At 44.5% G+C, this 16807-nt stretch overlaps 1 protein-coding gene across 1 annotated transcript in view; it reads right to left on the reverse strand.

Annotated features, from left to right (window-relative positions):
* The window catches only part of NRP1 (neuropilin 1), a 105413-nt gene extending 88875 nt beyond the window's left edge, over nucleotides 1-16538 (reverse strand). Inside the window, 3 exon segments of the mRNA XM_072329170.1 lie at nucleotides 12503-12677; nucleotides 15714-15785; nucleotides 16400-16538. Of these exon segments, the coding sequence (XP_072185271.1) occupies nucleotides 12503-12677; nucleotides 15714-15780 (242 nt within the window). The 5' untranslated portion in view covers nucleotides 15781-15785; nucleotides 16400-16538.
* Between the last annotated feature and the right edge of the window lie 269 nt (nucleotides 16539-16807).

Raw genomic sequence — 16807 nt, forward strand, 5'->3', positions numbered from 1 at the left:
AAAGATTTACATTAGACATTAGGAAGGAATTATTTACTCAGAGGCCAGTGAGGCCCTGGCACTGCTGCCCAGAGAAGCTGTGGATGCCCCCATCCCTGGAGTTGCTCAAAGCCACATTGGATGACTGAGCTGCCCAGGTGGGAACCCTGTCTGTGGGATTGGGATTGGAACTAGGTGATCTTTGAGGTCCCTTCCAATCCAAACCATTCTATAATTAAGTGTGCTCTAACAAGAAAAAAATTAGGTATTTTCCCTATTTAATCATTTTTCTTGTATTACAAATGCATTTGGAAACTCATGGGCCTCTTTGCTCTCTGACATGCACTGTCTGCACTGGAAGGCAAATAGCATCCAAACTGGGAAAAGACCTATGATATACACTAGCACCAGAGAAATGTTCTTCAAAAGAAGATACTTTGGAGCCTAAGGTCAAGTGAGATCCTGATCCCATGCAAGTAGGGAGAAGTTTTGCCACTGACTTAAAAGAAGCCATAATTTGACCCTACATGCAAAGATGTGGAAGTCCTCCCTGCTGCAGACAGAGCAGACCCCAAGTCTTTGTGTCATCTGCTTCCACCCAATAACAGCTTTATAGAAGTAAGTTAAGAATGAATAACTTAAAAGCTGCCCAAGGCGGCTCTAAAGTGCTGCCTTCCCTCACTGCACATGAGAAGACAACCATTAGTGCTGCTGCTGCGTGGTTCATGACTCCTCAGGGGACGCTATGCTTGCAGAATGGCCTGGTTTTGTGCTGCAATATGCACACATTGGAAATTGCTCGCATTTGGATGCTATCTGGTGCTCAGTTTTGAGTTAGTGCCATGTCTGTTATAGATTCTTCTCATCACGGTTAATATGTCTCTTGTGAGCATGAGTACTATTCTTCATTTTTGTTTGGATAACACTTCTCTCTGAAAGTCAATAGATGGCCTTTATACACAGCAGTATATTGTTTAAAAGAATCAACGGACAGAAGATTAAGAAATACAAAACAATAGCAAATAATTATTAAACTGCATTACATTTCCACCCAGAAGCCTCTATGGACTTCACAAACATTAGTAAATGCATCCTAAGCGTACTTCAAAACATGAAGATATTATGCCCCATAAGGAAACTGAGGCACAAAGATGATGGCTGACTTGCCCAAGATCAAGCAGGATGAGAGGGTCAGCACATCCACAATGTCCAAGCACCCAGCTCTGTGTACTTCTTTAGGACTGGTTCTGGACAGATCTGTATACATGGTGGGAGGACCTTGGTCTTTATTATATTTGATTTTGATAACCTCCTACCCATTCTACACAAGCACTGAAGCAGAACTTTAACTGCCTTCACTTTGAGTTACTGCAGTTGGATCAGCAGTGTTGGTCTTCTGAAAATTCCTAGGCTACTGCTGAAGTGCAGAGTCAGCTCCTTGCTCAGCTGACATACAACACAAGCTCCAGTAATGTACTTTAGACCAATGACAAACAGCTCCCTTCCTTCAGGTATTTACATTGAAATAATCTGACATTTTTTATTTTATTTTATTTTTTTTTTTTTCAGACAACAAAGGGCTGAAGCTGAGATGTGGCAAGGAAGGATATATTTTCCTTTCCATGCTGAACATATGGGGACATGCAAAAATTACCCTGCGATTGTCAACTGAGCTGTGGTTACACCTATGAACATGTTTTTAGTTTGCACTGCTAGGGGTAGTGGCAGGAATAACTAAAAAAGGGGATAAGCTACATTGCACTTCATATGGAATACCATAGGGTGAGAGTGTGCATATGGACCATTTCCATGCAGTGAGCGAGGTGCCTGAAGGTCACCATGCAGTAATTAATCCAACTGTCTAGTGAGGTGAGTTTAAAAAGAAATAGCTTTCCTGGAAGGAATAAGTTACAGTAAGCAGAGGAACTGCTTAGCGTAGACACTTTGCCTGAGCCAGTGTTAGAAGAATCAAAGCTGTGAGGAAATGGATTTGCCACTAAGTCACCCTCTATGTACATATATATTTAAATGCATATCACAGTCTGAAGCTTGCAAGCAGCAGGGGAATCTTACCCATTTCTGCTCACAAATTTAGCTATTATAGTATCCAAAAAATCTCTACCACTTCTTGTGACTACTTATTTACCACAGCCTATAAACTGTTTTTACAGCTGCTTCAGCTGCATCATGTTAGAAACCATTATAAATAAAGAGGTGTAGTCCATGTTACATGTTGCTGACAAAAGCAAGGTTTATTTCTGCAAAACTACTGACATAAGGCATCTTTATACTGGAACAAACCTTTCCCCTCATGTGTGCTGAATTGTTTTAACTACACACAAACAACTCCTTAATTGAAATAATAAAAGTACAAAAACCAGAGCACAAAGACTGGGCTTTAGAACACAAAGATTCAAGTCTCAAGTAACACACAAGTATGGTTACTTAAAAAAAAAAAGTGTAAAAACATGCAAAGTAAAAGCGAAATAGGCAGTGGGGTAGCCTGATTGCCTGGGAAATGTGAGACTGGCTCTTGGTAGTAAATGTAAGTTTAGTTTGGGGAAGAGCTATTCATGTGGGAAAGGCTGGAGAGCACTGGTTTCTTGAATAATGGCATGCTATGATGGGAAAAATGAGAAGCAATTTGGGCACTATTAGCGACACTGTTCAAGAGTAATAAGGAACTTGAAAATGATGTCAGAGAGACAAGATAAAGAAGACTATTATACTGTCTGAAGGCCATCATCAAGTATAGCTGTAGAGGGTGAATGAAAATGGAAACCAGTAAGGAACATAATACGATATGCTTATGGTATTTTGTATTTGTGCTGTTAGCAGGTGCAAGGCTATTGGCATCACTGGAGCTGTCTTCACTTGCTGCTCAACTCACTGTGGTCCTGTATCTGTTTTATATGCATACATTCTGGTGTGCATGTGCTATTTGAAACAGAAAACTTCAGACACATATTTGAATAGTGCTAGACTATGTAGAGTGGTTAAAATGCGTACCTGCTTTAAGTGCCTGCCATCTGAAACACAAGGGGATGAACCTTTGCTGTCTGCTACAAATGCATGTAGGGAAGTTTTGGATTTGAGCCCAGATATGAATGTACAAATAGATAAAGTTTATAGAATTGTGACAGGAAGTCTCAGGGGTTTTGTGGGAATGTTGAAAAAACACTTCACAACCAAAACATACACCTTCCATGCTAAGACATTGGATGCTTTTGTCTCCAAACCAGGTCATGGAGATGGCATTGAAAAAGGAGGAAAAAAAAAAAAAGCTTTTACTTAAGAGCTACCTTTTCATATTTTCCCAGACTTATCTAAAGCTACTCCAATGGAGCAGCAGCCTAGGATTTCCTTTAAGAAGGGTTTTAGCACGAGAGATGTAAGTCTTCCATTTTGTATCTGGCAAAGTGGAGTGATCACTATGGAAATAGGCAGCATAGTCTACATTTCCGCATGGTGAACAAGCTAAAGCTTTTCTAAATTGCTGATCTGCTTCCCTTGTTACAGATGAATACATCAGACGAAAGTCGGCAGAAGTTGCCTGGCTTAATGACAGATTGGCACAAGATTCTGCAGTGAGACAAACTTTGATTCTTACCCACACACTTAGCAATTTATCCCAAAACTCCGCCATTATGAGCTAAGATTTCAGAGAACAAATGATAAGTTGCATATGGTGTGGTGATACGAATTGAGGTGACAGTGGGGTCTGAAGTTGAATTTTCTACTGTACAGTAAATTACTCTTCAAGCATTTGAAATCCATTGTTGCAAGAAGTAACTACTAATTTGTATACTGCCAAAAACGTATGTCCTAGCTTTCAAGCGCTGTTAGCCCTGCACAAGTGAGCCTGTTCTTTTAATTGACTTCAGTGGGACTGTTTATGTGAATAAGATGAGGAAAAATTTGGCTGTAAGGGAGCGTTTCTCAGGGCTCGAGGCAGAATAATCACACGGCTGTGAACAGACCTCTCAATTTTCCCTAGGTTCCCAGCTACCAACTGCTGAAGGAGCATATTAAAAATAAGAAATAAAAAAAGAAATTTAAAAAAAAAAAAAAAGAAAAAAAAGAAGAAAGAAAATAGACAAATGGTATCTTCTTTTCCAGCATGAAACACGGTGGGAACATCCCCAGTGTACAACTGAGCTGTGTGGGAGTTGTGTTGGTACCCTGGGGTGCTCCAACCCCTCTCCTACCTCACAACCCTGATGGACTGTATTTGCACATGGAGACACAAGCAGACCACAGCACAAATGTGCAACAGAGAGAGCTGGTGAGAGCGCAAGGAAGGGATAAGTCCAAGCTCCTGCTCTGTGTGAGGCATCTGTATTTTGAGGAGGGATGGGACTACTGCAGTTCCACATCAGCATGGAAAGCAGCAGACTAGTGGCCCAGTTTCTCCTGCACAACAGCTGGTTAGCATGCTTCTGGGATGTGTGTAGTTTCTTCTGGAAGAAATCATCATGTCAAATGGATGTCCTTCCACATACACATGTACTTTCATAGTAGTCCTTTTGAGCCATCTAAATTCTTCATTTTAAAGCATTACATATGTTATTAACATGTAAAATAGGTCTAAGTAAGGACAATCTTTTTCACTTTAAATGAATTACGATCAACCTCACACAGTTCACAGCCAGCTTTGTGGATGGCAGAGTTTCACAGTACCTCATGTGTGAGACACAATCAGAAATTTGATTTTTTAAAGTTGCTATTTTATAAACCTTTGATATTGCCCACAAAAATCAATTTCCTCCGTGGAAGTATAGGACTTGGGAGGGGGGTTATTCTCACATTTTTGTGAATTCTTACAGAAAAAAAAAGAAAATGACCTATGCTCCCAGAAAGTTAGCAGGTGACTTATTAAACGTCTCTCAAATCTCCTTCAGGAAGTTCATTAAAACTCTATTTGGAAATGACCAGGTGCTCGCTTCCCGCAGCGCAACAGGGAAATCTGTCACCCTGTTTAAAAAATTGTTTGGTTACTAGGAATAAAGAAATAATCATTATACCAAGCTGTGTGGTTTTGTGATGGAAAACTGTGGCTCGGTGAGAAAAGTGCCAAGGTCAGTGCAATGAAAGACCCACAGTGAACTCAGGCCTGATTTCAGAAGTCAGTGGTGGATGGGGGCCAGGGAAACAAAATCGTTTCTGTGGTTTGCTTGAAAACACTTTTCAGGTTCTGGGTAAAAATAGCTGTCCACTTTGAGAGAGCTTTTAGTTTGCAAGAAATTATCATTAGAAAAGATTTTATATGTGTTATGAGGATCGCTAATGCTGACAAAATTACCTTGCTTGACACTGGATCATGACCTAAATACTATGGCCAAGTCAACTAACAGGAAAATAGTAGGGCTAAGCATTTTTCATTCTTTGTACTGCCAAACCACTGCCTCTTGCAATCAGGATTGATTACAAACACCCAATTAAGAGGCATTTGGAACATGATCTGAACACTAATCCTTTCTCTTTTTCTCTTTATACCTAATTATCAGCCTTAAGATGGGTATTAGCACTTTAATTAGCAGATTTACTTTAGGAACTTCTATATAAGCTATCAAATCTATATGACATGCATGTACATATGCACAGTCTTAAAGATGTGCGTGTTACATGTATGTTTGTGATCAAGTTGTTCCGTATGATATATGTCTAGACATACGTATGTGAGTATGTCTCCTGTTTTCAGACATAACTTCATCCTTTGGAAATACTACAAAAGAAAATAATTCAATTTGCTTTTATATCAGCTGTCTCTATATCATAATTATCAAATTATGATCCAACGTTATAGCTTGCAATAAGCTATAATTAAGAAACTAATTTTCAGCAACCTGTAGATTTTTAGTTTAATTACATTAACATGGGGAGGGGGGTGAAGAGGAAAGCAAGATGGGGTTGACTGAAAGCATCTTGAATGGTTCATAGGGCTAATGTCTGCAGCTCTGGGTTTCATTTTAGAAAGGACTCAGCCCTCTGTTCTAAATTTGCCTCTGTCCACAGAAAAGCTGAAAGATGAGGCTCACGGGAACATACATTTGACCCTTAAGACTTTTTCCTGTCTGAAGGGCATCTGGTTGTAGCACATCAAGACAGAATTTTCCCCACAGTTCACTTAACTGTCCACATTAATATAAACATCTGCATATGATTGTTATTATAATTGAAAAGTGCTTTGTACAGAGACCCAAATCAAGACTCTACTGCACCAGGGATGCACCCTCACCCACAGAGTGCAAAACTTGGCTCTGTATCCAGTACCTCTGTTCCTAATGCACATGTGCTCAGATGTCCAGGTATGACCAGGTAATCTGATCATGATTTTGCTAATGCCTTTTTCTGACACTACTCTAAAAGAAAGAATTGTTATAATCAGGTTAACAGTTGAGAGTTTCACATGAGTTAATTGCTTGGAAAAACAACAAAAGAATCTGTTTATGGCACTGTGTAATCGCAAAAACAATTTAATTTCCAACATCTTTAAACTCTTATTTCATCTCTAAAACACAATAAAATAATAGAGCTATCTTTGGATGCTTGCATCTGATAAACGTCTGGAAATACATGCCAAATCCTGTAGCAAGGAGAAAGTACTATGATTCAGAAACTTTACGTTAAGGAAAAATTATCTGTATGCAACATATTCCATCTGCACTGAAACAAGAGTAATTTGCTTTCCTGATTATTCGCAGGCCCTGAGCTGACCCCCTTCCTTGGTGCTGTTGGTCTTCCAGATAACATCAAATAACGGTTACCGACAGCACACTGCCAGAGAAAGCCCTTAATGTGTTTTTATTTAAAGGAGGGAAACGCTCTAAGAGAGCACCCAGAAACAGATATTGCAAGTCCACTGCAACAGCTCTCACCCTAAACTACCTCAAAAGTCCTTTTTTCTTGCTTTGGTGGCCAGAATGATGATCACTTCAATTCCTTTTATAATTCCAAATAATGTCTCAGTAATCCCAAACAGCTTGATGTTCCTCTTGAAGGAGAGGTTTCTGAGAGAGTCTGGGGTGGAGAAGCTGACTCTTGGGCCCTGGTACAGCTTCTCCTGCAGGACAGTGCTGAGATTCACATTCCTCTCAAGGTCACATTGAACCTGGCTTCAGCAGTGGGGCCATCAGGTACATACCAGCCTCCTCATGTGGGGTGTTCATAGTGTGAGGGCTGGGTGCTTTGGTTCACTCAAAAGACACACAGGATGCCAGTTGGCAAGTGGACATTCATGCCTGTTTTAGGTACCTGGTCCTGAGGCAAATGGTTAGCAGAAATGGCACTGGTGCCTAGACAGGCAGAGCAAGTTGCTAAAACCACATTTCCGGTTGAAGGATCAGAGGCGTTAACTCATTCAGGCTCCTCTTCTGACTTCAACCATGGTGAAATGGGTGATGAAGCCCTGGCACTGCTGTCCAGGGAATCTGCAGGTGCCCCATCCCTGGAGGTGTTCAAGATCGAGTTGGATGGGACATTGGGCAACCTGAGCTGCTGGGAGGCAGCCCTACCAGGGCTGATAATTTTTAAGGTCCCTTTCAACTCAAACCACTCCGTGATTCTATGATTCTAGGAAGTATGGTTCCTGTTTTTCACAGGCCCAAATTAATCTGCTCTTTTACTATCTCTGCTGCTTAGCTGCCATCATCAGCTGCAGTCACCTCACTGCCTACTGAGCTCAAAAGGAACTGAGAGAGATGAAATTAGGAGGCTGATTGACGTTTGCCATCAAAATGAATGATACAGTTATAAAACAGTCATACAGAGCCTGTGCTCCACCATTCCTCGCAGCCATAAAGAAAAAGGAGATACAGCTCTGCAAAAGCAGAAGGCAAAATTCCCCTTGCTTTCAGTGACAACAAGAAAGTTATGCAGATCCTTGCATTACTCCTGAGATGTCCTTTGCACAGATTTGGGAGCAATTCAGAGTTGGTAAATCTGGAGCCAGGCCCCAGCCACACCTTTGGGCAGTCAGAATGCAGCTGTAATTTGTGCAGCCTTAGCAGTTCAAAGGGCCATTCCAGCATATGCGGTTTAACTGGGTCTCCCAGGACATCACTGCATAGCCAAAGAAGCTCAGTGCCACCTGGGGCTCAAACTGCCTTTGCACAAGAGAAACATAAACCACGAAGCCTGCTAACGCAGCCTGTCACTGTGTGGAGGAATAGGAACCAGGATTTAAACAAAAGTAAATGAAAGCTTAAACTTTGCAGAAACTAAAGCAAGGCTGAGCCATGGCTTGCCTTGCTCCTGTTTATTTTACCAGCCTCGGTTTGTTATGCCTACAGATTTACAGCATAAATCCATTGACATTATTTAGAAATACAATGGATGGATGAATTTCCAACATCATTAAGGACTATAGAAGTTTTTAGGGCTACAGTTGCACTCAGTAAGTCTGTCTAGCCTTTCTGCTTCCAGACTCAAGGGTCTGCAGGAGCTGCTTTTTTCTACATAAACAAACATAGGTGGTTGGTTTTGTTTTTTTTCTTCCTCTGCATTCTATAACTAACTGCAATTTCTATTCAGCCCTAATCTCATCAGCGTATCCAATTCCTAGGAAATGCAGTACACAGAAAAACTTATCTATGATATCTTTCCATCTAAGAAACAAATGTTTCCAAAATGGATAATTCTTCTGTTTGAACCAATTTGACAGCACTGTGTACACCTTTTATAACTGTCAAGCAAAGATGATATTTACTCTATACATCTATAAATGATGGCCAATAAAACAACTATACCGCATGGAATATCTATGAAGACCTTGTAAAGCAATATAGTCAAGTCTGGCAACAAAGTCAATAATTTGTCAGTAAGAAAACCACTTTTGGGCTTTCTCTACCCAGTTCTCCACCTTTCTTAAGCCCTTTTCTTCTGAAGCTTCACATTCATTTTCTTAATGTTTTTAACCTAGCGTCTGTGAAATTTTTATTGTTCCCCAGATAATGACATCTGATCTGAATGTAACCACACACCTCTTTGCTCAGCAACATTTGTCACAAACCATTATAAATTATCATGCTGATAGTGTGCATTGCTGGGAAACCGGAAAAGTTCCATAAATTCAAAGTACTGTATCAGTGACATTCTTGTTTATTATCTAGGTATAAAGTTTTACTGGATTCAAGATGGCTACATTTACACAGTAGGCTCCTTCAGCGACACGAGACGTATACAGCTTGCTCCAAGTGCTGAAAAGCATTTACCACATGCAACAAACATTGGAGCATTTTAATACTCAGACATATGTTTTGTCTCTTCTATTCATTTTAACCATCCTCCTGACTCCAAAAAATGCATGGATGTTATCCACGCTTGCTTGAGAAAAGGCAAAACAGCAAACAAGCTTGCGTTGTCTTAAAGTACGCAGTAATTGCTGTTTCTTTGCCTCCCGAAGAGGAGGCATAACACTCATTAAAGTTAGAAGTTAAAAAGAGACTGTGTGTTTTTTCATTATGTGCTAATACTCTTGATAACAATCTGTGGTTGACATGATTGTATGCTTCCCGTCGAGACCCAGTATTTCCATTACACTGGTTCAGTAGTTCTGGCTAGAAGGTTTTTTGTCAGATGAACCCAGCTTGTGTGAACATATTTCTAATTATTTGCGTATCTTTATTCTTCAGAACTGTGAAAGTTGAGTACTTTGGACTGCCTCCAGAAAAACAGGATTTTTCACCGTGTTTGCTTAAAACAACTCAAATGATCATCAGAAAATCACACACACATGAATTTTACTAGCAGTCATTTGAGAAACACTTATCCATTAAAGCACAGCATAATCATAGGTAAATCAAGAGTATGTTTTCAAAATGAATCCCAAACCCTCACGTTCAAAGAGACTCGCCACGAACAGCTTCAATATAGCTGATACTGAGATTTGCTGCTTTTGCTTCTCCTCAGAGAGTAGACCTTTCACCAGTTTTACATTTCAATATGCCCAGTCTTCTACATGAAGAGATATTTACAAGTAAGGCAAGGCCTCTTGGTTTTCCTACTGACACTACAGACCACAATGTTAACCTTTCCAAAGTCACACTGTTGCCCTCCTTGGGAACAGGGGTTTTTGTTGTTGATGTTATCTCCAACTCTAACTGAGGTATAAGATGCAAGGAACAGCATTATGAAGTGGATTTTGGGAGCTAGGCCAGAAAGCTAATCTTCTCCTCCAGTCCACTTTAATTGTATGGGGCATTTTTGTTCCCAGACATGAATTCCCCTATCTCTCATTTTCTATCTGCTTTTCATATTTAAGTGCTTATTAATTTCCAGTGCTAAACCTTTCAATAAGTCAGTGTGTAACCTAAATTGCACATTTCGAGATGGCACGCTGAGTTGCTAATAAACTAAGAATATTGGGAAATCAAAATGTACTTAGTTGCAAAACCAGAAAAAAAAATAAATCTCCTGATATGTTTCTCTGCATTAATCATTGCTTGCACCCAATATTCAGTAACAGGAATGTGGATTTCCTAAGCAGACAGTGAAATGTGAAACCACAGAGCTTGTTGACAAATTTCTGTTGCTGAAATCATTTTCTATTATTCTGGTCCTAAGGTTCTTGGCACAAACACAATCCTTCTCAACTTAAAAAGAGCAATTTTAAATATAAGTGAAGTAGCAGCTGAGTAATTTATCATAGCCTAGAAGATTAGCATTTCAGCATAGACCAAATGACAGTAAAGTCATCACCATCACACGCTGCAAAGACAATGCAAACAGCCCTGCTCAGACTCCCTCCCACCCACTGCCATCTCATTACTGCTTTGGGCCCCTTTCAGAGGAAGGAATAATGCAAGGGCGAGAGTGGACAATGAATATTGAGAAGGGAGCGATGAAGGGAGGGAGTCAATCTCTTCCCTGGACCCCGTTCAGCTCAGTCTGGCACTATTTAGTACAACACTACGCCACAAAGATTACTTGTTCTTTAAATAATTGTATGCTGTGCACCACTTTACTGCTGTCAAAGACCACGTTGGTTTTATAGCGTTGGAAAAACATGTATTCTAGCAAGGAACAAAAAAGGGGTTGACACTGAAATATGCTTGGTTTAATTTCTCAATCTTTGTCGAAAAGACAAAGAGATGCACACAGACACACGATCATCTTTAAGCATTAACACTGTCCCACAGAAAGAAAGTAAAACCCATACAAAGAAGACACGAGGAAGTGAATCATGGCCTGAGCACAGCAAATTAAAAATTAAAGAACGGGAAACGAGCGTGCAAACATATGGTGTGAAAATGAGCTGCAGCTCCAACATCACAATAAAAATTCATTTTAACAAAGAGCCCGTTTAGTTTTATGAGCTCAGGGTTTTCCTGCATTATCACTTGAACTGAAATGCTGATATACTAGAGATTACAGAAACAACAAAGCAGCTAAGCGCTACAATGCATCATTAAAGATCTTCATTTTAAGGGAGATCAATAATGATGATCGGAGTAATCCATTTATTAAGTAATAGGAACAGAGACACGCATGGTAAAAGGTAAGTGCTTGAGTACAGTTGCTCCCTAAGTCCAACAGTCTCACCTCACAGTCCATGACAACCACTCCTGATCATTTTACAGTACCAGAGCCTGCGGAATATCGAGCACTCTCATGAAATGTCAAATACTAATGGCAACCCAGATTAATCTCTTCCTGACATGCAGAGAAAGTCTTGACTGATAGCATTAATGAACAATGACTCTCTCTTGCAGTTGTCAGAAGGGGATGGAAACTCCACGTTATTCAAGGAATTTTCAAATTGTGAATTATTCAGATGTTTTATTTGTGTAGCAAGTAGGCTGAATTTAGAGAGTATGTTGAAGAGGGGAATGACCTGAGGTTCAATGGTTTCCATGCAAAGATTTGGGGAAAAGTGGAGAACAATGTTCTGGGAGAGTCCCACTCCCATTATAGGTGGTCAATGGAAACATATGCCAGAGTGCCTCAGTTTTCCCCTTCCTCCTCTCAGAGCATTACAGCAGAGCAGGAGGAGGGATAAGAGCAGCTCCTGGCTATAAATCAGCAGCAAAGGGAGAAAAGGGGACGTACAGCTATCAAATCTGCAGTTCACTTCCCCTTAATGGGTGAGAGTAAATAGCAGACATTCTGCATTAATAAGAGGAATTTACAATTTATAGGTTGCCCATTTCTGCCACAGGCTATGAGTTGTGGGAATACTAAAAGAAGAGAAACTTATTCAAAAAAGCAAACAGCCAAATGAACACAGAACGCCTCATCCTTAATTGCACTCTCATAACACACACCATCACCCACCTGCCTCTCCTATGAGGCAGAGGAAATTCGAACCTACGTCAGATCACCTACAGAAAAGTCGCAAAGACACTTTTCCACCTCCCACCGGCCCACGACTGACGCTGGGCGGAACGGAGCCGTGAAGAACGGCCCCGGGCACTGCGGCGGGGCGGGCGCGGATCGCTGCGGAGCACCGCGGAGGATGGGAGCTGCGCGGCGTTACGCCGGCAGGTGGCGCCATAGCGCTCCTCAGAGCGGCGGCCGCACTTACTTGCAGTCGCGGTCCTCCAGGTCGAAGTGCGGATTGAAGTTGATCATGATCCGCTGGTAGGGCTCCGGGGCCTGGATCAGCCACTCGCATTTCTGGCTGGGGTGGTAGGACTGCGGGTAGCCGGGGGAGGTGAGGTACCCGGGGCTTAGAATTTTGATTGTGTCGCCGCATTTATCTGCAGTAGAAGAAAAACAGGTTGGCTTGTTTTGGGTACTTCAAGGCAATGACAGAGTTCTTCAAGCAAACTTTTCCTGTGTGCTTGCACAAAGGCATCTCTGCTAAGTCTTTTGAAGGGAAGAGGCCCAACTCTGCATCCATCCATAAATCCAACATCAGGCACAGACCCCCCCCTTTCCTAAATTTTAAAAGCTCTCCAAAGCAAACAGTGCCCATACGGTGTTCAAACCTCTCCTCCCAACAGTGTTAACACTGGCTCAGGAGGTGTCACAGAACCAATTATCCCACAAAGTATAATCTCCTTAACGATGAAGTTTTAAGGAAAGCTGTGGGAGGGCGGCTAAAAGGAGGCTGTCTGACCTCTGTCCACAATGAGCCTGGTCAGTGTCACTGGGATGGTCCTGAGGATCCCTGCTCCTTGCAGCAGACCCTCCCCTTGCTTATCAGGCCATAAATCTAGGCAGACCAAAATTATCTATGCTCCTCAAACCCATGCTGGCAGAGAACAAAGTGGTTTTAGTGAAGCAGAAATCACTCACTATTTATTCCTTCAAGGAAGTTTGTTCATGCTTGGAGGCTGTATCAAAGTAATGGAGCAGAACAACATCCTTCCCCCTTCCCTCTGTTCTTCCCTCCCTCCCCCCAACAAAAACAACAAGGGTTTATTTCTAACAGCAAAATAGTTGCAAAAGTTCCTGGAGTCACCGAGCATGACTGTGAGATGGATCATGTCGCATCTTGGTCCTCTGGGCAGCACTACAGGGTTGTGCCTTAGGGCTTATGGCAAAAATATAGGGAGACCAATATAGAGACAGGAGGTTCAGTCTACGTGGTAACTCGCTTCACTGTCCAATGCAGATTTCTGTTTTCACTTTTTTTTCTACTATGTTTTTCTACGCCTGGATGCTCAGAGAGGGAAAACTTTCTCTACACAGTGACTGCTTAATTTTGAGCAATAAAATACGACAGTAAACTACAGACAGGAAGCCTGTCTGCACTGAGAAAGGAGCCTGTATGTCACTATGTCCCAGTAATGGTACACACAGACTGCACTGCTGTATCTTAGACACATTCTGCAAAAGCAAAATGGCATTCCTTACTCTCAGCATGAATTTATGAATGTACAGGATTTTATTGTAGAAAAACCAGGTCAGATGGAAATGAATGAGGAAGAGCACATCAAAAATGCATTAAGCCGCACACTTTGTAGAGAATATTCGCCATAAATTAAGAGAGGAGGGGATGATACATTCGCAGCTGTGTGGTCAAGAACCAGATATTGCTAAGCACGCTGCTGGGAACGGCTATCTTGTTATTTATTTCCGCCCTGCCGTTGCAGAACAGCCTGTTTCCCCCTGACCAGAACAAAAGGCGCTGCGGCTCAGAGCTCAAAGCTGTCACTGGTGATCTCGCTAATCCGCCGTCTGGGCTCTGGGGAACCCTGCCTTTCCCTCCCTCTGTAAGCACCCTTGGAAAGTGATCCCGTCTCATTAAGCCCACTTCAGCCCTGCAAACAACATGGCAGAGTCTGGCATCTGCTTAACGCCTGAAATAAAGCAGCGCTGCTCCCACTCACTTGACAGAGTCAGTTCGGGGGACGCTGAGGTGGACTTACTACCACCAGCGCTGCTTCATCTGCGACTTCTGGGAAAGTGACAGTGTAATAAGATAATGCGCCCTGGTCGGCTCCGCGGCTCTGTGCAATCTCTCTCACACTTGATTAAGAAGAGTAGTTTCTAATGACTTTGGACCATTAGTTCTAAATAAGGTTAATGAATTAATTTAGCAGACACCAGCTCTGGATGTAGGTGAAGTTGGCATCGGTGGGTGAGAGGGAGGTTATCGGCTCGGTGTCTGGGGCAGGGCCAAGCACCCACCGCTCAGAGCAGACGGAGGCTCCTCTCCAGCACCCTGCTCTGCTCCCTTCTTCCAAAGGCCAAGGAGAGCACAGCCCTGAGAGCTGCAGGGCTGGGGCACCCCTGGGTGATGTGGGAGCCGCGCCCCTCACCTGGGCCGGGGGCACCCTCTGACACCTCCACTACTGTGCAGCTGTGCTGGGAGGCGGCTCCTCCCGGTTAAACTCAGCCTCCCCCAAACGCTGCGAAGGAGATGAACTCCTGTCATAAACCACGCGGCTTTAATGCTCTCTCTTCCGCTCGCGGTCCCTTATTAAAACAATATACCAGCGCAGAGCGGAAGGGTGCTCTCTCCTTTTAATTACTTTGATTGAAAACCCAGCCAGGCTAAAGTAAATATTTGATAATTAGTTAATAATAACTGCTCGGGATTTGTCGGGAAAGGCAAACTCGCAGGAGCTGCTCACTGTGTGGAAGCGGAACGTCAGAGCTCCCACAGCCGGAGCGTACTGAAAAACGCATCAGGCGGTGACAGACACATCCGCGGTGCCCTGGCATTGTTCGGGGAAAGAGGAGCGCGGTGCTTTCAATTTGCTGTGTTTGCAGGGAATGACTGATAGCAAACCGACTGCAACGGTCATCTTTCTCTCCTAGAAGAGTCTTTGAACCTTCGTGGGGAGGCTCAGCCCACCCCCCTCCTCTCTTACCCCGGGCACTGCGCGAGTTGTACACAAACTGAGCACCTCGGGAAGGGGTGGGCTGAGAGCTGTGACACCCGCAGGTACGCGGACATCCCGAAACGGGCACGGCACTCCGACACCTTTCGCTTTGGTGAAAGAAAGGGCGAGGAAGAGCCTTCCGCCTTCAGCGTTCATTATCTTTGAGATACCGAAGGCGAGACTTATTTAATTGCCGATGGGAGGAAACGCTATTAAGATAATTGGCTGCCCTGATCTTGTGAGAACGAGCAGCCTGCTCGGTACAAGCACCCCAAAGAGCGCAGGAGGCAATGCTTGGCCCGGAGGTACCGGGGGAGGACCTCACCGCTCCCGTCCCCTGGGCGGAAAGTTCCCGGGGGGTTGGGTGCGCGGGTCGGAGCGGCCCCGCTGTGCGCCCTCCGCTCCTACTGCCCCGGAGCCGCCCCCCAGGCTGAGAGCCGCCGTCCCCGCGACACTCACCGCTTCTCAGAGCCCTGGAGAGAGTGAAGGTGAGGGCTGCGCAGTGCAGGAGAAGTCCCCAATCCATTTTCCCTTCCGAGAGCGGGGAAAAGACAAAAAATATGAAAAAATAAAAAATAATTAAAAAAAAAAAAGCCCTCCACGCACAACTCTTCCTAGGTCTTAAATCCTCCAGCCGGAGTCGGGAGCAGAAGGCACGGTCCGCACGGGCAGTCCCGGGGGTAGGGGGAGGTTGGTCGCTCGCTCTGAGCCTCAGCTCGCCCGCATCCTGGCGTTCAGCTCCGGCTCCTTCTGCCTTTCCCCACACTTGTTCCCGCTCCGAGTGCCGCTGCCCCGGCCATTCCCAGCGAGACTAGAAAGCCAAATGAAAACGAGGAGGAAAAAAAAAAAAAAAAAAGAAAAGAAAAACAAACAGACAAACAAGACAGACAAAAATCCTGGAGGCTGCTGCTGGCACCTTGGGAGCGTTCTGCCGGGGCGGGCTGCGGGGCGGCTCTGCGGAGGGGAGAGAAGGGAGGAGAGCGGCGGTGAGAGGGGTCGGGCGCCGGAGTTTGGCAAAGTGTTTCCCCGAGCCCTCCCCGCTCTGCTCTGCTCCGCGGCGCGGCTCCCGCGGGGTCGGCGGCCCCGGGGCGGCGGTGCCCGGCAGGTCTGGGGCTTGGGCAGGGGCGGCGGCGCCCCGCACTCACCTGCCCCGGCGGGGAGCGAGAGAGAGAGCGCAGCGCAGCCGCGGGGAGCGCCGGCCGGGAAGGAGAAGCGCCCGGGCGGCTCCCGCTCGCAGCCTGAGGAAGAGGAGCGCAACTCAGCGGCAATAAGAGAGGCCGAGGAGCCGCCGTCTCCCAAGCCCCAGTCCCCTCCCCCTCCCCGCCCTCCTCCTCCTTCTCCTCCTCCTCTGCCCCCCAAGACATCGGCGGCGCGGAAGAACCAACAAACAAACACGGCCTTGACAGCCGGCCGGGCGGGGGCCGGCTCAGTGAGATGCGGAAGGGAAGGGGGGGGACGGGCAGCGGCCTCCCCGAGCCGGGCAGGTAGCGCCGAGACGGGCGGGAGCACCCACCTGCGCCCCGCGGGCTCCTGCATGGCCCCGCGCCGCCGTG

Source organism: Excalfactoria chinensis, chromosome 2 (genome assembly GCF_039878825.1).
Source record: "Excalfactoria chinensis isolate bCotChi1 chromosome 2, bCotChi1.hap2, whole genome shotgun sequence".
Taxonomy (NCBI): Eukaryota; Metazoa; Chordata; class Aves; order Galliformes; family Phasianidae; genus Excalfactoria; species Excalfactoria chinensis.